The sequence below is a fragment of the Bradysia coprophila genome, unplaced genomic scaffold (assembly GCF_014529535.1).
Source record: "Bradysia coprophila strain Holo2 unplaced genomic scaffold, BU_Bcop_v1 contig_358, whole genome shotgun sequence".
Classification (NCBI taxonomy): domain Eukaryota; kingdom Metazoa; phylum Arthropoda; class Insecta; order Diptera; family Sciaridae; genus Bradysia; species Bradysia coprophila.
The window spans coordinates 5,088,270-5,114,385 of NW_023503616.1; the positions used below are offsets into that span (position 1 = coordinate 5,088,270).

The 26,116-nt window shown below is 34.0% G+C and overlaps 2 protein-coding genes and 1 long non-coding RNA gene across 10 annotated transcripts in view; 1 reads left to right on the forward strand and 2 right to left on the reverse strand.

The window, feature by feature from the left end:
* LOC119081525 overlaps positions 1–26,116 on the reverse strand; it is a 298,236-nt gene that overhangs the window by 40,054 nt on the left and 232,066 nt on the right. The gene's annotated exons all lie outside the window — the stretch shown is intronic.
* LOC119081435 (protein artichoke) overlaps positions 1,724–26,116 on the reverse strand; it is a 50,546-nt gene continuing 26,153 nt past the window's right edge. For 7 of the 8 annotated variants that reach the window (XM_037190365.1, XM_037190364.1, XM_037190363.1 and 4 more), the window contains 7 exons: positions 11,571–12,025; positions 9,649–9,871; positions 9,296–9,432; positions 9,078–9,230; positions 5,505–5,685; positions 5,297–5,436; positions 1,724–2,998 (listed from right to left, as the gene is read on the reverse strand). In XM_037190365.1, the coding sequence (XP_037046260.1) occupies positions 2,727–2,998; positions 5,297–5,436; positions 5,505–5,685; positions 9,078–9,230; positions 9,296–9,432; positions 9,649–9,871; positions 11,571–11,940 (1,476 nt within the window). In that variant the 5' untranslated portion in view covers positions 11,941–12,025 and the 3' untranslated portion in view covers positions 1,724–2,726. Of the gene's footprint in view, positions 2,999–5,296; positions 5,437–5,504; positions 5,686–9,077; positions 9,231–9,295; positions 9,433–9,648; positions 9,872–11,570; positions 12,026–20,547; positions 20,571–26,116 lie in introns of those variants that run through there. The other variant, XM_037190366.1, reaches the window with a different exon arrangement.
* On the forward strand, positions 23,621–24,606 carry LOC119081483 (glycine-rich RNA-binding protein-like). Its single transcript, XM_037190483.1, has 3 exons — positions 23,621–23,700; positions 23,825–24,167; positions 24,219–24,606. The coding sequence occupies exons 1-3, from the start codon at positions 23,695–23,697 to the stop codon at positions 24,527–24,529; spliced, it is 660 nt and encodes a 219-aa protein (XP_037046378.1). The 5' UTR covers positions 23,621–23,694; the 3' UTR covers positions 24,530–24,606.

The following is a 26,116-nucleotide window of genomic DNA, read 5'->3' on the forward strand; positions in this document are numbered from 1 at the left end:
ATGTTGTATAATAGTAAATGGTGAGTGTGTTTGTGTATATATAAATTTCAACATGATATGTATTGGGTACTTTCTTATCAATGTATAAGTAGATGTATATAACGGTACTTATTTCTTAAATCTTAATGTTACATTTTATGTATAATATGTAAAGAATTTTAACTTTATATTTTGTGATCAGACAGACTATAAAATGTTCCTTGGTTTTTCTTTCTTTCTTTTTTTTGTAAAAGTTCTACATGTTCTTTTTACCCCATTGTTTTTATTTGTTACATATCTTCGACTGTAATTTTATAATTTTATATTCAAATCGAATAAACAGCCAGCGTTTAAACGTTTTAATTTAACAATTAATTGAATCGATTTCATGCCGACAATTTGCTTCCGTATATATTGTGGAACATAAACATTAATTTAGCAAGGACCTAATTAAATCCTTAATCAAATTTCGACCATTTTCTTTTCGTCTTCAGCAGGGAATTGCGTTTCATTGGTGAGTTAGTAGTGCTCTAAATAAACCATTTAAATTTGACCTGTAGGTCTATATCGAGGTCTATATGTCTAAGATATGTTCAAAAACAAATATGTGGTGGTTCATTTTTCGTAAGTCAAGTTAGTGACCTATAGAAGTACGTAATAGGCAATTGTGAAAATATTGGTGGGAATAATAAATTTTTATAGCAAAAATTAATTAAAGAGAATCGATCAACGTCTGCTGATTTTTCGAGAAAATCGAGTAGAAGAAATTTTTTTACAAAAAATAAGAAAATTTCGGAAAGTCAAGAAAACTTTCTTTGAAATTTAGAAAACTGAAATTGTTTTTTTCGAATTTCCTGGATTTTCTCGATTTCGAAATTCATGAAAATGGAGACAAAATCAGGAATTGTCGAGAAGAAAAATGTTCTCAAATAAGTAATGGAATTATTACTTCTGTCATACTTCGTCTATTCGACGGTCAATCACCATGACACGATGACCAAGAAGCACGCATCGCAAATACAATTTAATTAGACAAATGTGAACATAATTTTTCACACATAAAACATACAGTCCAGCGTCAGTCTACACGTCAGTTATAAATACAACTTTTCCATTCATTAAATATTAATCGATGCATTTTAAATGCCCCTGGAAATGAATAATTCCTCATTGTTTTAATCAACAGCAAACAGTTTACTGTACTGTATTAATAATAACGAGAAGTTTTGCTGACGATACGAAATGTTTTTTATTGCTCGTTTGTAGAGAAATAATTAACGTGAAAATATGCATACTCAATTAGGTGGTGCACTATTAATGGAACTGGAATAAGAGTAGAGCATTATTGGTATTTGTATTCTGTTCAAAATGTCTAAATTTGTATTTTTTTTATCTTTGTCGATTTAGTGAAGAGGCAACGAGCCTCTAGACACAGTACCAAAAAATGAAGAAAAAATGGCTATGTACACAAACGTTAACTATCTATCAAAACTGGTGTTTTCACATTTAGTAAATTACTAGATTTCGACAATGCCCTTTCATATTTAATTTACTGTTGCACGATAGGTACACTTTATGTTAATGCAACAACAGTGACCTCGACAGTTTAAACCAATCAATGCGCTATTTATAATGGAGCTTTGGTCTCACTTCATAAAAATCAGGTTTTGTTTTAATGAAATTAATTAAAAACACAATTTTTCTAACACAAAGGACATTTTGTATTAACAATATTGTGGCCGACTGCAACGTTCGCATTTCTATTGTCCTTAAGGATAACATCAATGATATTAAGAATAATCATAAGCGTTTCATTCGAACGAAACGAGATGGCGCCATAGAGTTTGGTTTGTATCAAAGCTGAAGACTAGGAACCCCTTAAAATTTTAACATTTTCAAATTAACTTGGCAATTCATTGCGGCAAGCCGTAATAAATTGAAGAGCTCGGACTTAGACATATCCACAGATTTTTTTTTACTCGATGAAACGTGTGGACCCGCCTTTTTTCATTGCGGCTAGAACTTCTATGATAATTGAAACGATGACGAAGATGCATTTTTCTTATTGAAAATAATTTCTAACAATAAAACGCAGTCGATTGTTCATCTACCCACACGACTAGACTTCCATCCCTGCTGAAACGTGATGATCGTAATTGGATTTTCCATTGAGGCTTGTAAGAGTGAAATGGTACCACCTCGATTGTTTTGTTTTTGTTCAAAAATAAATTGTTCGGGTGGGTGGTTCATTTAGTTATGTAAAATGTTGCGATATGATTGCTATTCACGTTTTGTTTTTCCAGTTGTTCATTTTTATTCTTATTTTTATAATAAATTTTGTTATTTCAAAATTGTTTCAAAAATGTTATGAAGTGTAAAATGCTTGTGATTTTTTGCTGGTTTGCAATAAATTAATTTTAAATATTTTTTCTTCTAAACTCATTTTGTACGAACGTAATGCAACGAAAGTATTTTCTGATACCTTAAGATATAATTGTAATTCGATAAAAATTATTCTAAGGTTTGATTGATGCAAAAAAAAAAGTTTTACAAAAAGTAAAAATTAACTTAAGCTACCATGGGTCATACGCAACATGTTGTATGTATCTCCAGAATTCCCATTTGTCATTGACACTATGACAAACAGATCCTCCCGTCAAGTTTCTTTTTTCCATATGACTATAAACAACCGAAACAAAAGTAAAAAAAACGATAATTTCCACACACAAAAAAATAATCCGAATTCATTAAAAAACTAACAAAGCTCCAATCATCGAAACACTTAAAAATACATTTATGATCACAATTTGACCACCGCCACTAAGTCCAGCTCGTCCAAGATTTTTCCCGATACAATTCATCCGTTCCAGCGGCATATTCTGGACAAAATATTCTCGATGCTCGTTGGGCATGGTACACATGGGCCGTTTCTTTTGAGTCATTTCGTCGTCTCGATTTTTCAAATCTTGCAACAGATTTGGAAACCATATCAATTCACAGGAGCAGATGAGGGGATTATCTAATGTGAAGAGAAAATGTGATGTTCAATACCTCAAATATGTCTAGAATCGCACATGTGCGATTGGTCTTTATATGACTCCGTTTACAAAGTGTTTTGAGGAGAAAGTGATGCTTCGTTTACAAAGTTTGCAGAAGAGGGTGATTATGTCGAAACATAATACGAAACATTACGGTTATTTTAATGATTTTACTCAATGCTAGCTTCATTTGCATGATACGCTTGCCAGTCTAGTCAAAAATTGCGAATAGTGAAATGAAGACTATTCTCACACAGCGCCATAATTAGTCTTTCCCACTTTGTCCGATTAGTCAAATAAAGACTAATCGTGCTCTGTGTGAATAGCCTTTTCGGTCTAGATTCACGGTGCGGTTGAACAAAACTTAAATAGAGTCGCGACACCACCTCTGATTTTTTTTTATATTCTTATTGAGGGACTCGAGTACAGAGTACTATAAGGAACCACATTCAGTTCGCAAAATTTTCCAGCCGTTTCGCAGAACCGGCACTCATGTCCGTGCGGGACCGACGAGTCAATTTGAATACAGATTGTTATCGCAACGGATAGAGGGACTAATTCTAAGCTAATTCGTATTGAAATGGCTCCCCTCGACAACTTGACGACGTAGCTACAGCCAGCTAAAGTCGAAAATTCGGTATCTTTGAATGGTGATATGTCCAAGACGAAGAAAGTTTGAAACTCTTTGAATGGCGATATTGGTAGAGGATTTCATGCTTCATTAAACGTCGAGAATGGATTTTACAAAATTTGTCTGAATTGCACAATATTTTAAAAATTTAATTTTCACCATCCTCGGCGAAACTAGGACTCATCTGCAACAAAACAATAATGCCTGATCAGCCTGCAGTCTAAGCTTTACAACGATAACACACTCGCCATATCAGTCTCACAACAAGTATATGTTACGACATTTTGTTTAAAGCAAGGTCACTCTACGACAAAATTTTCAATTAATTATATATCTCCAAGTGCCCGTTCCTTTAGGATGAGTGGAATTGTTATGCATTCTTCATAAATAGGTGGTATAAGTTATCTGCAGCAATTCTTACATTAATTACGTGTATCTGGAGTCGGTTAAAGCTGATTTCGCTAGCCATTAGAGGAAATTTACACTAAAAATATGTGGAAATCAGCTTTAACTGACTCCAGATACACGTAATTAATGTAAGAATTGCTTCAAATAACTTAAACCACTTTGTTATGAAGAGTGCATAACAATTCCACTCATTCTAAAGGAACGGGCACTTGAAGATAGATAGTAAATTGAAAATTTCATCGTAGAGTGACCTTGCTGCAAACAAAATGTCGTAACAGATACTTGTTGTGAGGTTGGTATGGCGAGTGTGGTATCGTTGTAAAGCTTAGACTGCAGGCTGATCAGGCATTATTGTTTTGTTGCAGACAGGGTCAACCTGTGTATTGTAGATGAGTTCTAGTTTCACCGAGGATGGTGAAAATAAAACATTTCAAATATTGTACAATTCAGTAAAATTTTGTAAAATCCATTCTCGACGTTTAATAAAGCATGGAATCCTCTACCAATATCGCCATTCAAAGAGTTTCAAACTTTCTTCGTCCTGGACATATCACCATTCAAAGATGCCGAATTTTCGACTTTAGCTGGCTGTAGCTACGTGGTCAAGTTGTCGAGGGGAGCCATTTCAATACAAATTAGGTTAGAATTAGTCCCTCTATCCGTTGCGAAAACAATCTGTATTCAAATTGACTCGTCGGTCCCGCACGGCCATGAGTGTTGGTTCTCCGAAAAGGCTGGAAAATTTTGCGAACTGAATGTGGTTCCTTATAGTACTCGAGTCCCTCAATAAGAATATAAAAAAAATCAGAGGTGGTGTCGCGACTCTATTTAAGTTTTGTTCAACCCCACCGTGGATTACTATTGTGAGTGGTGGGTGTGTCGCTGTTGTTAAGTTTTTATTTGATTTACTGATTTGATTGTCATCTCCAAATCGTATCTATTACCGTTTCACGGTTTCATAGCACAGCGATATACGTGCATATTAAGTCATTTCTATTGATTAATCCTCAGCCAATACAAATAGCAATTAAACGATTTCGATTCTGTGTTTGCATTAACACCATAAATATCGATTATATTAACTATTAACATCACGATTTGTCATTATCATTGGGTGGCAGAGAGTGGTGTATAAATTAAATGAACACACTCCGGATATCATGTTCTAATCTGATCCAATCGATCCAATCAAGAGAAAATTCGAATGTGATGTATAAATAGAAAATTTAATTCCATTTACCCATAATGTCGACCACTCGTAATGTATCCATTATCGGTTCCATTACTTCTTCAGGTATTCGAGTTAATTTGTTGTTTTGGATGTTCAACGTCTCCAGCGAATTCAGATTTTCGAATGCCATTGCCGGCAGCATTTTGATACTGTTGAATGGAAAATGTGTGTGTGAGTAATATGATGCAAATCAATCAAATCGAGACAGCCAACTTACTCATTCTTTTGTAAATTTAAGAATGTTATCGAATCTCCATAGCCGACAAATGCGTCTTCTGGTATGACACTGATGTTATTTGATCGGAGATCTAAATGGCGAAGACGGTGCAGTGGTCGTAGAGCATCGCTCGATATCTGGTGAAGATTGTTGTCGCCCAGGCGTAGGTATTGAAGATTTTCTAAAAACATAAATTAAGGAAATGGTAATAGGGATCCACTGAAGATGTTTGAATTAGTAGTCTGATATTAGGTCCTAACTTAATTGGTGAATCACAAACAAAAATTTAGATCAGCGAAGATTTCCTACAAATAAATGAAATTCAAAGTATTCTCGAGAGCTTTTTTGAAGCTTTTTTTGAAGATTCTTTATTCTGTATACGTTCTGTATATGCGTTCAACGACAGTAAATTGATGTTATAATAGTGGAACAATCAAAACTACTGTTCCGCTTCGTTCACGATAACAATGCATCCAAGCAACGCACATCAAGCAAAAGTGATCATAGTCGACAGCCTGCCAAGAAATGTTGTTTTACAGTGTTTTACAGTTGTGTGACACACTATCAAGTTTCAGTACCCTATTTAGAGTACCACTCATGCTTGAAGTGCGTTGATCCAAGAGTTATTACCCTTAATTTGAAATAATTCATTCCAACGGATGACACGATCGAGATGATTTTCCGGAATACATTTTACCCTTCCATATCACATCTCTTTGAATCAATGAACAACACAATAATGCTCAGTAAATGCAAATGGAATACAGAAAAGAATAATGGGTGCAATGTCTCCCTCATCAATCCATAGCATTTGAAATGTGCATTGATTTAAGTTCATTAATTAAAGCACTTTAGACAAACGAGAGTACGTATTAAATGATGCCTTTTGATGGATGAGATTAATTAGGTCAATTTAATGCAGTTCCTTTACTTTGTTAGTTTGTTAGATGTTATGGAAATCTCATATTATCTAACAAAGTCTACTGATATGAAAATGTAAATTCTAGAAATGAAACTAAAAATTAAAATGAATGAAAACCGGAATACTATTCAGTTTTCATGAAGAAAATAGCATCGGGAAAATAATAAAGAAATAGCAGAGAATAGAAGAGTTGCATTGTTATGTTGTTCAACTTAAAATTTATTCTTTTTGAAAATTTCCATTCTACTATTTCGTTACAAAAAAAATCCCATGAATAAGAGATATGGCAATGAAGTCATAAAGAATGCAAATAAAAAATATTTTCTTCAACAATTTTCAGTGGAAAAAAGTGTTTATACAAAAGAAATCCAGACTGCATGCAGACTATTTGAAATAAATTCAATTCCATAATAAGCAGTTCAGTTCCAGAGTATGTAAGAACATCTACCAGTTTTAATGGTTATTTGACTTCATTACACAACTATAGCAACTTTAAGTCTCTGGACGATAATAAAAAGACGGAAAATATTTAATTTTGTTGAGACAAACTTAACTGAAATGGGAAAAAATGGAAATGTTGCTTGAAGTAATTAAGGAAATGTAAATAAAATTCATTTAAGTCTGATTAAATTCAAAAGCTCATTTTCGGTCCCTTTCCAAAGAGTTGAAACAACACTACTACAGTAGCGAGCCTTAGATCTACGGTGAGTTGAAGAACAATCCAAGCATGTTAATCTCATTCAGTGTAAATAAAGTTGTAGAGCTGGTAATCGTCCCCTGATAATATGGCAAAAGTATGATTCAGTAGACTCCAGGTCCAGGTGTTGGAACTCAGGTATACCGAGCGTAGCAAAATGTGTCAATTATATTTTTTTTTGCTGGACATAATAAACGGCATTGAATGTCACTTTGAAAAGGGCCGCCCACATCCAAACCTTTTTAATGATAATAGAAAATATATTACGAACATTTGCCTTTTTCCCCGGCGGATAATTTTTTACATTTTCTCTCTGTTTGTAGTCAGAAACAAAAAAGTTTCGCATTCAACAAAAGTGGACACAAAAAAAAACCCATTTCATTTTATGTTTTTGTCAGATAATTGCTGTCATTACTTTACTTTATTATTTAGTCTAATCGAAAGCAAATTGCCGTCGAAGAACTTACAACAATATTGCGAACACTGAGCACATGATATAATACAGGCACTAAAGTGTACGGAAACGACATTAAACAGTTCATGTACTACAATACCTAAATGAACATTAAAGTCTTCCTTTTGGCAATTAAATTAAAAGTAATTAAAGAAATGCAACCGCTTCGTGTACGTGATAGTAATTTATAACGACTTAAACGGGTGATATAAATGTTTCAAAGTTTATGCTATAATCATGTGTATTATATAGAGAGGGTATACTTTGCAGAAAGATCGACTGCTTCAATATTTTAACTTCGAGTTGGTGAACAATAATTTTTCATTTTCCAATCGGGATTCGTATATCCGCAGGGAGTTGCCCTATTATTTACAGCTAAAGGCTCTGTAAAATGAAAAAAAAAAACTTTTTCTCCTGTCGAAATGAATTATTGTTTGTTTGTTTGTTCTAAATTTTATGGATTAAGTTTGTACGCGGAAACCATTTTGGGAATTTTATATTCGAGTCATTAGGTCACAGATTTATGAAATTCTTTTTATTTTACAAGTTCGACAGTTTTTTTTTCATGCTCTGCCGATGTACACGTGCTCATGATTTTCGGGAATTTAGGTTTTCGCTTGATATTACTTATTAAAAAGAGCTTGGCATGTAACAAGTATTAATTCAACTCATTTAAAATACGCTACTTGGATTCGAGATAAAATCTTCCATTCCCATCGTAGATAACCTTATTTTATCAATGATGAAATAGCCCACACCGTATCGGACCGTGATCAGGCGAGACTTAAAAAAATAGTAATTTACATAGATTGTTGATCTGAGTCGAAGCCGAGAACAAATGTGACTTTTTATTTTAATGAGTCAAAGCAAGTGCTTGAACATTAGATGGTCTTCGACGCAATTCGAATAAATTAATTTGAATAAAATCTTGAACAGGAGAGAAAATTTACGATTTACATTCAGCATAAATTTTACGAGACACTTAATGTGTCTAATCGAATTCAATATCCAATGTATTTCCAATATTTTCCTTTTATTTGATTGAACATTTAGGGCGAATTTCGTTAGACATGAAATAAATTCAAATTTGAAAAAATTCGGAAAATTAAAATTGAAAAAATAATTTTCTATTCCGCCAAACAAAAATATTTTCATACGCTACGCATAACGAATAGCGTGTGTGTTTTGCGTTTCGCAATGTCTTTTACCTCACTTCAAAATGTTTGATATCACATCGAAAACAGCAGAAAGCAGTGTCACTATGCTGTAACATAACTTTCTTTGTAAAGAATACAAAGTATATCTCTCATATCTGAAACGCATTACTCGGCATTGAATGGGCTACTTTTAGGCTACATAAATCGATGTTTTTCCAGTTAACAGAACTATTGACGATAATTTCTGTTGAGCTTTTTTAATGAGATTCGTGAGATCAAAATAGGTTTTCATTCTCATTCGACAGTTGTATGATACAATGACTTAAAATGGTCAAATGCTTACCTTCTAATCCAGCAAATGCATCCTTATCCACATATGCTATATTATTTCCTTCCAATTCTAGTGAGCTGAGAAGCGTTAAATGGCGAAAAACGTTGGCAGGAACTGACGTTAATTGATTATGCGCCAAAATAAGTGAATCCAGATTCTTCATTCCTTTCAATTAAAACACATCAGTTACCGTTGAACTGCTACGCTAACCATTTCAAAAAATGTATTACCTTCAAAATCACCCTCACGAATTACCTTGATTTTATTTTCTTGTATCTCTAGTTTCTTCAACATATCCAATATAGCTAATGACTTTTGCGGCACAGATGTTAGTTCGTTTCCTCCGAGATTCAATCTCTTCAATTTCCTTTATAAAAGAAATTTATGATGGTGGTTAGGTCACGCATCAACATTAATACTAACCTAATGTTAATCTCTTTCTTAAAAGCATCAACCATACAAGTACAAACCATTCAAAACGAACTCAATCACACACCCATCACAACGAACGCACTCATGAAAACCGAAACGACCTAACTAATGTGATACAAGTGTTGTTTATCATTAAATGATTTGCACTTACTTTTCTAAGCCACGGAAAGCTTCCGCTTCGACGACGTTGATTTTATTCTCGTATAGTGTTAGTATTTCCAACGTGTCGAGTCCCTCGAACGCTTTGTTGTGTATTTGTGAGATTCGGTTATGGTTTAAATTTAAAATTAACAAATGATGAAGGTTTTTTATAGCGAGCGAAGGGACATTTTGTAATTGATTTTGTGAAACATCTAATTGAGTTAGTTCCTCGCCTGTAACAAGAAAAGTGGAAAGGAGAAAATGTTTAATAACGAAAAAAAAAGAGAAGAGCCAAATGAAGCAATATTTTATTTTAAATTTCGTTTTTTTCTTCATTCGTTCTTTTGTTGTGCAATGGAGAAACTTTTCCTTTTCATAACGTGTCGCCGGGCGTACACAATGAACCAATTATGTGCTCTTGTAAAAAGTCAAGCAGGCATTAAAAAGCATTTCGTGAATATTGCTAATTTAAAAAAGGAAAAGAATCTCCGTAATTAAGATGAACTGCCGTACATTCCTGAATGGTGAAAGTGACATTTTGGCAAAGAAATAATTTCAACTTTCAGTCTATCTAAAATTTAAAATAAAAAAAGCAAAACTGGAAATCGTTTTAGATAAGGATCTGTTATCGACGACGAAAATAAATAATGTTGTGGGGTTGGTCAAGCCTAAGACGACGTTTTATTCAAAGAAAGTACTAGATTCAGCTATAATCTGGAGAGGAATTACGGCTGTCATTCTCTACCGGTTCTCTTTCTTAACTCTATCGCAGTCAACCGTTAAAATGTCGAACATTTTAGTGTCTTTCATAGAGAAAAGCATTGCAAATGTCCTACTTTCTTCACATTCACAGTGTTTTTCTCTACCAAAGGCACTAAAATGTTTGACATTTTAACAGTTGACTGTAATTGAGTTGAGAAAGAGAGCCGGTAGAGAATGACAGCCGTAATTCTTCTCCTGCTGATACACTATCCGTCCATATAAGGTTAAAATAACGGAAATAAATCTGACGTCATTTATGAACGGTCCCCCAGTTCTATGAAAAATGTAAGCAATTGCATTATATCACTGGTGTATGGTACCAAAATACAATGTCAACTCCCTTAAGAGTTGAAAATTAGAAATCAATTTTCGAATTTGCATTTACATCATTTTGTTTTATGGTATATGCAAGCATTAGGAAAAAGGCAATCGAACGTAAAGGCTCGTATATAATATCATGAAATGGGTTGTTTATGTTTAACATCCATAACATTATACTGATAAATAAAAAAGAGAGGAAAATTTGAAGATTTGAAAAAAAAAAACGTTTTTTCCCCGTTTCTTCGACTCTACACCAGAACCATTGAATGGATCTTATGTGTGAGTTATTGCCAAAAAAAAATGTTTCAAGTTCAAATATTTGATAAATGTACGAAAATAAATCGACGATAAAACAGCTTTGCATTATATCTTCTCTGTATATCGGACCCATTATTTGTTGAATACACTTCATGGCTTAACATAATTCTTCAGTTAATGCGATACTATCACAAAAGCTACATTTAAGTGGAACGAGAAAAGGCCGCAGGCTGTTTATGTGGAAAAGTTCATTGTTCAAGGAACAAGTACGGGGGAGCGGATCATTAAAATGCAAGAATTGTTTTTATGGGGGCACGTTCATATAAAGCTTTCTTTAATCACCTAAAAAGTCGACGGTGCTATTTTCGTTCGCTTAGCTGTTGGAATGTCACATTAAAATAGCAGACAATGAGTTGTAAGGATTATTGTATTTTATGAGCGAGCAGAGATCTGATGAAAATATTATAATTATCATGGAGTTTGTCACGTTCTGCAATATTCTTAATTCCATTTAATTTTAGTGCGGAAATCTCCAGTCACAATATCTCTATTCAGAATCGTATAATACATAAAAGGCCTATAAAAACGTACCTAATGAGCTTAAAGCTGTCTCTTCAATAACCGCTAAGCTGCTGTTGTGAATGGTCAAATGCCGGATGTCTAATGCCAAAAAGACGAATCCTTGGAGTTTCGGCAAATTGCTGTGTCTCAGTTTCAAATAAAATATAATTGGATTTTTGCCCTTCAGTGTACCCATGGCTCGATTGATGTGAGTGACATCGGTTGCTTCGCACAAAATGTCCAATCCATTTTTCTTTACATTACACGCACACGGCGATATCTCAGACATTGGTGGACACGTTTGAACTGGATTCTGTTGTCCCATCACCATCGCATAATCCATTAATCCGAGTAACCCGAAGAGCGCATAAAACGCTCCAGGGTTGCAAATTGACGGCATAATTTGCCGTCTGATTGTTCAGGCTATCGAATTCACGGTGATTTTTTTGTTGTTGTTATCGAATGGTTTGGTTGATTGAAATTATCTGAAAGCAAAAGAGAAGCAAAATTCTATCAAAATTCGAGATATTTGATAACAATCTCGTTTGAGATGTTTGCTATTTTCGATGTATTCAATTTACTTTTGTGTTTGCTTTGCATTTATTCTAGCAGAGATGTGTTCACAAGAGTAGCTTGGAATTTAATTTATTTATTAAACAAATTGAGTTATAAAAGCTCTAGTTGCACTTGGTGTTTCTGTTTGTATACTTCAAGTTGCATAATAATGTCAAAGCTAAAATTTTAATTAATTTGTTTCATCATTTTGATAGTGCTGCTGAGCGTGTATGCTTTTGAAATTCAAATATTCTAATCATTAGCACATTTTAGTGTGGAAATATGAAAGCTCAGTCAGAAAATGCTCTTTAAAAGAACGTTAAACCAATTTATCTTAAAAAAAAAAGTTTAGCTGTACGATAAACTATGAGATGTAGAAATATGTGCACGAAAATTTCATAAAGTATTCGACAAATCCGGTACTCACATCTAAACATCTTTTTATGCAATACAGTGATGATATTTGCACTAATGCGCAAAAGAGACGTTTGGTAAAATGAAGATCCCACTACTGTACGTAAAATCTTGTTGCTAACTTATGCCTAAACTGGAATTTTGCGCATACGATGTGTTGTCAACTGCGGCTTCGCCTCGGGTTGACAATCTTCATATCTATTGCGCAAAATTTCCATTTAGGCACATGTTAGCAAAATAGCTATAATCGCATTAGTGCGATAAAAGCTATATATAACTGACGTCATACTACGAATATCTTCGGTATTTATTCGATTTTCTTCGTTGCTTAACATTGTATGCAACACGAATCGTATGCTTCGCCTCGGATTAACAATCTGACATCTAGTATACGATAATATCCCAGCATACGATTCTTATTACATAAATAACTATTACTTTACTTTGCATTGAGTAAAGTGTCATTAATTCAGTTCACTTACTACATCATACCGAGACAAGGTTAAAAACATGCAATTCACCAGAGTACTATTTCAGTTTCCGGCTTTTAGATGCAATTAAAGTGGAAAAACACCCAGACTAACTTTTTAATTAACGAGAACTTGCGAGAATCAGAAAATTAATTTTGTGTTTGTACAATGAATGGTCTCGGTCTGCTTTGAACGCATCACACATTCGCTGTAGAGTTGGCGAAATGGAGAATAATGCGCTTTCAAACTGCGCACTATTAAAATCCCGGATAAATTGAATTCCGTATCATTTTCAATGATTTGTGAGTAATAGATTGCTATGAAGATGAAGAAGTTAGTTTACAACTTCAAAGGATTGTGAATGTGAATATGTCGGTTAACATAATAGATCATTATTTAGGTGAATCAACCAGCTTAATATCTTCAAACCAATGTGAAAAAAACATTTTACATTTTTGAAGAGGAGAAAATATATTTTGATTAATTGAATTTTCGAAACATCAAAAGCATTTCTTGATTTGAACGTAACGTACGGTTCAGCAATCCCCTTTTAAATTATTCAAATTTCCCACATGTACATTATAATACCATCTCCAATAACCGTAATTACGTGATGTTGTACAGCTTTCTTCAGATAATAAATACTGATGTTCTTCACCTTCTATTTAACAAACATGTGTTGGTATACGAACCCTATGTATAAATATATTATTAATGTTGCTTATATATTTTACCATATATTTGCTTGTGCATAATAGCTGGGAAAGATTTTTTCTTACTACATCCCCCCATACATTATTTAAATTAACTAAAGTCTCGTTGCTGAAATTTTACAAAAACTTTACGAACTCCATAAATAATAATTAAATCCATTTTTACTCGTAAAGCTGGATTTCTTTTTCATAAAAGTGGCGTGGCGCTTAGACAAATGTCTCGTTTCGGGTTGAACAATTTATACATGTTTTATGCATTCATTGGATGATGTGTTTGTAGGTATTTGTGTGTAGAATATTGTTGGTGCTAACATTACGCTTTGGAAATGGTTTCAAATGTATAATGTTCATGCCCTGAAGTTGATCCCTTACCTGACTAGACAGACGGAATATATCAGATTGAGACACATTTACACCATAAATATCAATGGGAACCTTTTGCCACTGGTAAAATCAAAATACAAAATGTTCCATTGGAATTATTAAATTGAAATAAACGAACGAATGCCTGTTGTTTAATATAATAAAATAATAGCACCACTGACATCACATACTGTTTAATTATTTGTCTATAATTAGGTGCATTTACCATTGCTGAAAATTCACAATAGCCCCGCAAATATTTTATTTAGTTGAAATTTACATTTTAAAATAATTTTTGGTTTGGTAGAAATGTTTTTATTCAGGTTTCCATGCTTTCAGAATAATAGAAAAGTACGTGATGCACGTAATGCAATTGAAATGAAAGTTTAGTTTAATGAATTCCACTTACGGCCAACGGTTAGAAATTCTCATTCAATTCTATTTGAACGTAAACTCAGTTATTTTGTTTCGGAAAAAAAGGTCGTTCCAGCTAAACTTTTTCTATACAGTGGAAGGCATTCATATTTGTGCTTAAATTTGATTCAGCTGTTCGACCAGCTGGTCCATGTAAACAAACAAACTTTGCCAGTTTTAAAATTGAGAGTAGATAAAAATGGCAACGGTGGTTTGTTTTATATCATTGACAAAGGAATGAGAAGAGTCGCATGCAATTCGAATGTATTAGTAACAACGGGCTAACATTTGTTTCGACCCGACTTCGATTCATTTTATGTTAAATTAAAATCTTTAGCCGATTTAGGAAAATAGTAAATTATTGTCGACGTACAGGAAAGCCTGATGGAACAATTCATCCACTAAAAATTAACAATATCGCCTAAACACGTTAACGAATAAATTTAAATTAATTGTGTCGTGTCGACCGAAGATTTGCCATGAAACAAATGCTTTCGAAAATGTCAGATTATCAATAGATGTTCAACATGTGTGCATTACATACACTAATGTCTCAATGCGATAAGGAAAGAGATCGATAGATGGTTATTATTCAAGCCACAAATTGTGTGATATTCGTTTAATATAATTTAGAATTGCAACGCTAAAATTTAAGTCACATTATGACATTAAAACGGCTCAGAAGTTATTTTGGAAAAACTGAAAGGCCTCTAGAGAATACGACGAAAAGGGCTGATTTCATTGACATTTTTTTTATGCTCAAAATTCACACCTTTCACGAAAAAAAAAAGTTTTTTCAAAATCGGTTCAGTAGTTTCTGCGATATGGGAGATACGCCGCCCTTTAGTCATGTTGCCAACATGTTTCTTTTGGTGTTTCACAGCTACAAAAGGACTGACTTCAAAAGTGTGCATCTGTGCTACATTCTCTATAAGATTACCTATTCCAACATACCTCGTACGGTAGTTTATACCATGATTTTTAGATTTTATCCGCAGAGGAAGTTTAATTTTTCCGTCATTAAGTCATGATCGGGAACACTGATGGAGCTTGCCTGACTAAAGACGTAGATTATTACCGCTCTTCTGATATTTTATAGCTGTGATATTAACTACAGTTAGCAGTCATTATTTTCCCAAATACCAGAGATATCAGTCAGCAATATATGCAGCCTCAAGCTACGACCCCAAAAATCAAAATCAGCCTGGAGGCAAGGGAAAAATCAATTTTGAGATTTTTGGTTGTTGTTTAGATTTCTTCATCAATCCTAATTACAACCTGGGGCAGGTCTAAAAAAATGAAAATATGATCCACCCTCATTGACAGTCTTCTCTTAAAGTAATAGTTAAGAAGTTAAAATGGTAATACGCTTGCCCCTTATGAGAGTTTTATTTAAGTTGGTTTTAGACCTCGCTGAAGGCAAGCTTCACAAACACAAACATTCAAAAACACTTTCTGCCGAGTTCCGTATCGAGTTTTAAATGTTCTTTACGCGTATTCCATACAATAAATTAATTAGGTTAGAACATCCAGACAATGTATTTTTGATCTACATTATGCCTCCAATTTAGAGACCTACAAACCGTAGACAAACTTGCTTAGAGTAACGTTCTTAGTCGAAAAGGTTTAAGTAGCTATATTCTTCCATAAACACAAGTCCTATACGAAGTTTCTAATTTTCGTTTTCATGATTAATGTACAGCATTTACACATTTGTGCAAAATCATAAATTTAGCCCAGATGCACCATACAATTCAGGTTGAAAATTGTTCTGTCATATCACACATAATACGCACTAAATTAATCTTCAACACCACTCTCGCTTTTTGGAGAACATGACTGTGGGTTACGTTTTCTTTGAGCAACCACCTATGAAATGATTCTACTCCATTTTCAACGTGTATACTTCCAAAAAAAGCTTTCTCAACAGACGAATATGGTATTGTTATGTGTTTATGTTTTTAATATTTGATATTCAGACGGTGTGTTATGTAGTACATGAATACGGTATTTATACGAGTGTCTATTTTATTATATGGAAAAATATTTATGTTAGTCATGCAATTTACATATAAACGTAATTTTCGCAAAGCAAAATCCCAACGTCTTACATTGGTAAAGGAAGATATTTTCAGTGAGGCAGTTTCTTCTTTCAACAGAAACGAAATGTTTCAGTTGCAAAAAAAAAAGAAACGATAAATGAAGGATTACTGTTTATTAAATCGCTCGTCGTATAAACTGTTCGAAGAATTTGTATGTAATGGGATGATATTTCAAAGAATTAAATATGGAAGAAAGTATATAAAACGATTGTCGCTTGCATACAGCTTCCACGAAGCGAGAATTAACACTTCTAAATGAATAATAATTGAAGTTAAAAAAAACGAACTTAATTAAGCTGCTACTTCAGGAAAACACTTCTCACACACACATTTATTGCAATGGCATTAATTTTTTTACACATTTCGAATAGGCAATTTTTCATAAAGCACAGCTAAACAAATCAATGTGTACAAATGTTTACAAAGTAAACTCAGTGGCACGCTATCAATTGAGTCGCATGAATAAACCGAGCCACTCAATTCCCATTAAAAATAAAATTATTGATTTCTCAATGGGCTCTGTTTGCAATACTAATATTTTCATGTTTATTTATTTTTATTTTATTTTATTTTTTCACGTTTAATGACCAACTAACAGGCCGTAGCCCAATAACAAGTCAGTCAGATTACAATGAATAAAAACATAATTTACATAATTAAAGATCAAATTTAAATTTACGTTAAAAATTTTTTGACGCTAGTAATAATGAAAACATACAGTAGCAGAATTTAAAACAAAACCAGAACAGGGTAGAATAACCAAATGATAGCAGGTCCGTCTGCGAAATGATCACCAATCAAAAAAATTCCTGACCAAATTATTGTAAGCACGTAGATTCGAACCAACAACGTTGAGATCCCCAAAATAGATATCGTGGTTCAGTTGGATTCTATTTACCGGCGCATTCCTTTGATAGTTTGTGGTCATCACTGGCAGGCAGAATATGGATTTCTGTCTCGTTTGTCTCGTGGGGTTGTGAAAAGAGAGTTTCTGGCAGAGTGACGTATCAACAAGATTGTGGACTAATTTATAAAGCATGATCTCGTCATTCTCCAGACGTCTAGATTCAAGAGAGTGCATTTTTAAGCGTTTTAGTCGCACATGGTATTCAGGACGTGGATTAGCAATTTGAAATTTGTAATAAAACAATCTCGTAAACTTTTTTTGCACTCTTTCGATCTGATCACTGTGATTAGCGTATAGGGGATTCCAAACTGTGGAGCAGTATTCAAGCCGACTTAAAACGAGTGACGAGAAAAGCAGACGCATGCTCAATTGACTTGAAAAGTATTTGCCACAGCGGAATAAAAATCCAAGCATTTTATACGATTTGCGGGTTATGTCACTTATGTGTTCTACAAATGATAATTTATCGTCAATGATCACACCCAGGTCTTTTATCTTATCAACCCTCTTTAGTACGTCCTTACCAATGTTGTATTGGAATAGTAATTTGTTTGGTCTATAAGACGTTGACATTACCGCACATTTGCCCACATTGAGGTGCATGTTATTAACTCTACACCAATCTACGATCTTAGTGATATCATTTTGGAGTAATAAACAATCGTACTCGTTCCTTACGGACTTATAAACTTTAAGATCATCTGCGAATGCCGAGCATGATGAGAGTGATAACAATAAATCGTTGATGAAGAGAATAAAAAGTAATGGGCCCAGTATCGAACCCTGAGGAACGCCGGACGTCGGATTAATTCTATCAGATTTGGATGCACCGATGATGACAAATTGAGATCGGTCACGAAGATATGTCGAGAACCATCGCACAATCTTGTCCGGGAATCCATGGGACCTCAACTTGTCCAACAGGATACCGTGATCAACCTTATCAAATGCTTTAGCAAAATCGGTGTAAACCGTATCGACCTGGCCACCTCCTACTATTGCATCGGCAACATCCGATACATATTCCATAAGATTCGTTTGGGTCGACCTCTTAGCGAAAAATCCGTGTTGGGAATGATGAATGTTAGCTTTTACAGTATCGAAAAGCTTATTGAAAACCATCCTTTCAAACACTTTCGACATCGCACACAAAATGGTCACTGGCCTGTAATTAGCGACACAATTTTTGTCACCTTCCTTAAACACCGGGGAAACAAACCCAATCTTCCATCTCGAAGGGAACTTACTCTCATTCATGGACTTATTGAACAAAATGCAAAGCGGCAGGCTCAGTGACAATGACAGCCGCATGAAAAACATCATGGGGATGTTGTCCGGACTGGAAGCTTTATTCACATCAAACCCTTTCAGTGCTGCCTCAACTTGCCCAGGAGTGAATATCACATCCGTTTCTTCAGACTGACTGATTGTAACTGACTGGTGTTCAAACGGATCATAGACAACTTCAGAGGTGGTATCAATCGTGGGATTATACACAGAATTAAAGTACGTAGCAAACAAGTTGCAGATTGATGACCTACATGAAGCTTCCTCATCCAAGTACGTCATACAGTTGGGCAACGTATTAGTCTTCCTCAATGACTTTGTAAAAGCAAAAAAGCACTTAGAGTTCGACTTAATCTTTTCCTCACAACTTTTCACGTAATCGTCAAAGCAAACCTTAATGCCAGCTTTCACTGCCTTACGAAGCTTAACGAAATCAAACTCGAGTCTTTCTTTAACCGAAGGAGAGTCCTCTCCTTTGATACTTAACCTCACCCTTTCCTTCCTTTTTATCAGTGATATCAGATCATTCGAGTAGTAAACCGGGTAATCACCAGCATGAACAAATGTCTTAGGAATCGTTTCAATGAAGGGCTGAAGAAGATCATAAAATTTATCAACCGCATTATCAACATTGAGGTGCAAGAGCTCATTGCGCCAGTCAATTTCCATAAGACCTTTGTTCAGATGATCGTAATCGGCCTTGAAAAAGTTTACTCTTGGCGGTCTACGTTCCGCCAGGAATTTACACCGTGATAAGTTAATACACATATCAAGAGCTGGATGGTGGTCATCCTCTGGGACTAGTGGACTATCTGACCTCACTATACTCACACGATTAGGCTGCAGTGAAGTGATACAAAGGTCTAACGTCCTAATGATACCATTACGAACAACATTAAGCTGATTCAGATCACACAATGATAACATATCGAGGAGCTCATTCGGAATGGAACCATTTACATCGGACGCATAGTAGTTATCACTCAACGGGTCATGACACCACGTTATGCTTCCACCTAGGTTGTAATCTCCATACATAACGAACGAATCATTGACGTTCGATGACATCATATTCTCAACAGTTTTCTCGAAATGTTTTCTATACTCGTCTAGAACAGTGCCGGGCTCAATGTACTTCACATTGAAATATGTCTTACTGCCATCGACGTGTTCAATTGACACCCAGAGATCACTTTGGAGCTCAAAGCTCGAAATACGTTTGGAGAAAAGTTTTTTGTTCACCGCTATCAGGCACCCACCACCGTCTTTTTTGCCTGCGGCTCTATTATCACGATCGTTTCTATAGACAACGTACCGATCATCAAACAGTTCGGACGAAAACACGTCTTCTCTCAGCCACGTCTCACAAAGTATTATAACATCATACGATTGCAACAACAGCTCAGATCTAAAGTCTCTCGTCTTAGTTTTCAGTCCACGAACATTCTGATAATACACTCGTAACATACGATTCATCTTAGACTGAATCATTTTGTAGTCAACAATGAAACAAAATTAGCAGGAATATAGTTTTCGGTTTTTCGTTTGGTCTTACGTCGTAATGCTAATTTTGCCAGAGTGGACCACAAGTAATTCAAACAGTGCTTGACAGAAGAAAGCCGTACAGCCTTCAGAACAGAATTTAAAATTAAATGGTTTTGCGTTTGGTTTTTCGTAAGAAAATATGTATGGAATTGCAGTTCGGTTTTTTTTAACTGAGGTGGTTTTACGTATGAAATTATAGTTATTTATAGCAAATTACAATTACAGAGATTAATTTACCTTTTATAAGAAGTAGATCTACGATCAGTCGGTTTCCACCGATCGAAATTGGACAAATTTCTTTCAATAAAGGTAATAGTGACTTATTCATTGCACTATAGCGAACACATTACTGGTACAGGTGACTTAGCACCAAGTAAAGTTACCGTCGTGGCCTTTATCTCATCATCAATCGTATTGAAACGGACCAATTGAGGTTATGTTTTCACGTTCAATACTTTACGCTGAAATTTCCTAAGTAGTCGCAGCGTAATCGACGAAATTTCAAATATATGAGCTTGAATATGCACTAAATAATTGGTTTACGTTGATTTGGCTTATTCACATAGGTTTGAACTTATATTTTTTGTATTAAATTTACGGAGCAAAAGAATTTGACTTTTCACTCTTCTTCTTCTTCTTCTGTTGTAAGGTATTTTCAGTCAAGTGGTTGTTGCGAGTACCCATACAATTGGGAGCATATTATCATGTTATTTATGAGAAGAAAACATAGCCAATTCTAACGAATGATACAGAAGCGATGGTGGGCATAAGTTAGTGAATATTTAATTTGGACGTTAACTGCACGCATTCATTTAGGATATATAAATGGATTATTCGAACATAAAAGCTGGTATTATAGGCTGGTAAAAATGTTAGCTAAAACGGTAACGCTCATATAAAGTACATTATAGAATGAAAATGTGTAACACGTATTTTTTATTCCGCTTTTTTCATTTGTTTCAAAACAAAGACCATCTAATAGTTGTGCTCTAAAAACAGAGAATTAAGTTTCTGCGACAAAATCGACATTCCGTGTCAAATATGATTCTAATGCGTCATCATAAATAATCCCTAAATCTGTTACGTCATTTGTTAAAAGTATCGACAAATTATCCGTACGCCATCGATTATTTTTGTCGTTGCTGTCGATAACTCGGGAGAAAGAGAATTATAAAGTAATGGACGTCCAGGAACTTCATTCACTGAAGGAACTTTGTCAAATTCATTGCTGTTTCAAATTACAAATTTTAATGATTTTTCTGTCTAATATCTAATCAAATTCCTCAGAAAACATTTTCTTATCTAAATTTAATTCAGTCCTCACAACTGGATAGCCAGAGGGTAGATATGAGAGTATGGACAATTGGGAACCACGCTGCATGAAGGTAAAAAAAATATGATCTATGACGTCGTTTATGTACTTGTACAGTCCCTATTTCGAATAAGTCTCTAACAATATTTTCCTCATAATATTTTGTTATATCTACAAATGCCAGTGCTCAAATAAAATATTTCACTTCTGTTACGAGTTTTAAGTATATTTTCTCTCAAAACTTTTTTCATAAAAAAGAATATTTTTTTGTATTTCTTTCTCCAGGCGAAGATAAGAAGTGTATAGTATAATAATGTAGATATCTTGATTTTTTTACGGTTAAAGATGCACGTTGAGAGACTTCATATATAGAAGACGTTTTATGCAATTGTTAAAGAATTGTCTTGTAACTTCTCGTTCTTGTTGGTTCATTTCCGAAACAAGCAATTTAAAATAATCCGAATTTATTCTATCTAATTCATTTCTATTCTTTTGAGAAAGACGTTTACAAATGGATTTTCCATTAATTCAAATCATTTATTTGCACATAAATAAAATGATATCAATTTTACCAAAGTCATGACAAGACAAGTCTATCCGAAAAAAAAGTATAAAAAAGTAATTCTTACAGCTGAATTTCTGTTCTCTGAAGAGAAATTGTTTTTTCAACGATCGATGTTCGACAATATACCTATACGTATTTATAGGAACAACAAAATTTTATGTTTTCTTTTATTTATTTTCTCATAATGTAGTCTTTTCAAGTTCGATACAGTTGAATAAGATTAGATGAAAAAAAAGAATCTTTTCGTTTTATTTTATTGTAATTTTATCAGCGACTTCAGTAGTCATTTTTCGTCAAAAATATCCAATTTTGAGTTGAATCGGTAGGAAAGTAAAGAATTTTCTCTCAATTGAAATGAAAAGACAAGCTACGAAGTCAGTCAATCTAACAAAAAAATTTAATGGAAAATTATAGTAATAATAATGTGGATATGACAGTCTGTGACCATCTGTAATCAACAGAAATATAAATAACTGACTTTAAACGGTTTTATCTCTACCACTAGCTTTCGTGTACATTGTTCACCCGTATAAGCAAGCAGTACCACATTTATTTGTATGAGTGGATCAGCTGAAACAAAATGCGTCACTGATTTAAAAGTAGCCGACTGTAATTGTCCTAATGACATGCTTCATAAATGGTGATTTCAAATTTTGATTACATACTAGGAACGAAAATGATTCGTTTTATAGAAGTATTTATAGAAGTATTAGAAGTTTTTTTTTCGCATGGGACAGTCAATAAAATACTTACTGAAATAAAGTAACAAATTTAATGATTTAGTTGAAAGAAATCTGCCGTTTCTAAAAGATTAACGACACAGAAACATCGTTTATGTACTGAAGTCGTTCATATTTAATTGAATATATAAATTGTAACAAACATGCTTTAAAGTATGTAAATAAAAACAAAATGCGATATTATTCGATTAGGATTTTAATAATTCACTCACATTACGTATATTCACTGGTTTAGGGATATTTCCATAGTCAAATAAAATATTATGTTTCCATAGGTAAATTCAATTCCAATATTTAACAACGATTTTATTTACATCTGTAGTACCATGACACATTAGACAATTGTAATTAATTTACGACATTCAATTAAATATGAATGAAATTGTACACAACATAATGTAAAACAAATCTCCATGTGCAACGAGGGACTATAAGAGTTTTACTAAACATTTTTGCATTTCGATCAAAATTACATGTCCGACAAATTATTTATTTTTTGTCCGCTTATGTAATCCAAACAAATTAATAAAAGAAATTACAATAATTATCGAAAACGCACATAACACGCAATCGACACTAATTAGTAATTAGTATTAATGATACCGGTGTATTCCATTGAAATTGAAAGTGTTTATAGTAATGAATGCATATGATTATTATATGACGGAGCTTAGAAATTAAAATGGTCAATTCGGTATAAAAGACAATGACAATTTGTTTGGCTTATCAATTGCGTTTGATCATCGGTCAAAGTGTTTTGTGGTAAAATGAAGGTGAGCGAAATAATTGATAAACATTGGGTCTTAAACCAAAAATAATTTCTTTAGTTATATTCAAATTCAATCGAAATGGTTTAAGAGAATAAAGTAGATATCTAACGAGATACCTCTTTTACAGAAAATAACAATTCTGTTACTCGGGTGTGTGACAATACTGTCGACGACGAATGGATACCCATCGGCATCGTACAGCAATGTACGGCTGCAGAAATCGCAACCAACTCATGCGCCGCCATCGGTTGGAAGCAGCATACCGAACGATATAATATCCAATCCAAATCTAGCAACTGAACCACCCCGACCTGAGAGTACATTTGAAAAGGCAATGGATAATTTGAAAGTTTCACCTCAAAGTGACGAAAATATACTAGCCAATCGAAAAGTGAGGGATGCTAAATGGAACGAGAGTGCTAAAGAGAATGGACTAAATGAATTCAGAAACAGCAAAGACATTGAAAAAGGTATAATTGAGAATTTTGACGGAATTGACCAACATTATGATGATTTTACAGAAAACGAAAACGGTAAAGAGAACCAAGAGTTTGACGATGACAACGCTACCCACGATAAATTTGATTACGATAAATTTAAATCGATTGAAGGTTCTCCTGGCAGCGAGAATAAAACTGAAGACGATCTGGATAAGTCGAATTCGTTTGTCGGAATCTACAATGGATGGGGTGGAGGTTATGGAGGATGGGGCGGCGGATGGGGTGGTGGATGGGGAGGTTGGGGAGGTGGATGGGGAGGCGGATGGGGAGGTTGTTGTGGAGGATGGGGCGGCGGATGGGGAGGTGGATGGGGAGGTCCATGGTATGGCTAAGATAATGTTTTGTTAATTAGATTTAATAAGTTTCTGCATTTTTTGTTGTAAATAAAGACTTTCTTCACTTTTGTTAAGTTTGTTGTGTTGTTGTGTATTTCTCATCTTAAATATTCCTATTTTTCATGTTTCATTGCCAAAGAAGTCTCTTTAATAAGAAAAGAAATAACAACAAAGAGTAAAGACTTTGATTCGCACCGTTTAACAAGTTACATTACCATCGTGTGTTTTATACACACTTTCCACAACACAATCCCCAGATCAAATTATACTTTCGCAAATGTAAATGTAGCTGACTTCAACTTCATAACAGTTGCGAGAAAATTCAGCTTGATGTCGTTGCTAAAATATTCACACAGTCGTTGCCGTTGAAATGTGTCCAATAGTATACTCGTCGAAAGGGCTTTCAAATCGCTCCATTTTACATTCCATAGAAAACCGAAACGTGGTATCTTATCTAGCAAGACAATATCATAAAGCGTTGCATTTATTTGAAAAATTCCACAAGAAATATAAATTGTAATGTAGTAGGAGTGCACAGACTAAAAGTTCTTACAAAGGAGTGTGCTGTTAAATGTAAAATATTTATTGAACTTTTTTGAGGGAGAAGTAAATAAATAAATAAATAAAAATATGCCCCAAAGGAACAAAGATAAATCTATTTATGAATTATAATAACCATTGGTATGGTATTCTCAGTATTTGCATCCCTAGGTGAAAATTCTTCACTGAAGAAGTACTTTTTTGGGACTAACTCTTTCATAAAATCAAACAATGTGTACTGAGTATGAGTCTGATTCTGATCTCTACTCACTAGTGACTGTCTAACCTTTTGAGAAATAGTATGCCCGGCAACGAATAGCCTTAGAATAATATCACCGGTAAGAACTTTACTTTCTACAAAATTCTACAAAATTAAAGGAACACCTCAAAATTCAATTTTCACTATCTACCAATTGTGAAATTATACTACCGTATCCATTCCCTCTCGAAATTGACTCTTCGCTTTTCAAAATCCTACTAGAGTAACTCATTGTGACAACAATGACATTTTCGCTTCATTTAAACGATCCCGAATAATTCCAATTAATCATGTCTGACTACACACATACAATCAAAATTCATGACTAAATCGATTCTCAAAACACTTATATGTTGCCTTTATCGTAATACACAATAGAGTTGTAATACCAATTAAAGGTAACCACACAATCGAAATCGATAATACCAGAAATAGTGAGCTTTGCATGAACGGAATGTTTTCACTACAATATCAGTTTCGCTATTAATTCATTCCCTAGCATTTTCAAGTCTTCTATCTCATTTATCCATCCGTAAGCATAAATTCGCAATATCATCATTACGCACACGTTTTCATCAAATTTATACAACAAATTGAAAACATGGAAGGGCGGATGATAAAACTAATTAAATTACGTTAGGTTATTGTCTTTCCGAACATTATTCCTTTAATGATATTAATACACTGTACGAGCCGAGCATACACAGAAATTGATTTGATAATACATCAAACAATGGCTTAAGACGCAGTACTCTATATACGTGCGATATATGGCACTTGTGGAA

Bases quoted from the DNA above. Each gene is read 5' to 3' on its own strand.
- LOC119081483 (XM_037190483.1), top strand. The intron at 24,168-24,218 runs GTATAATTGAGA...ATGATTTTACAG, and splicing joins CAGCAAAGACATTGAAAAAG to AAAACGAAAACGGTAAAGAG.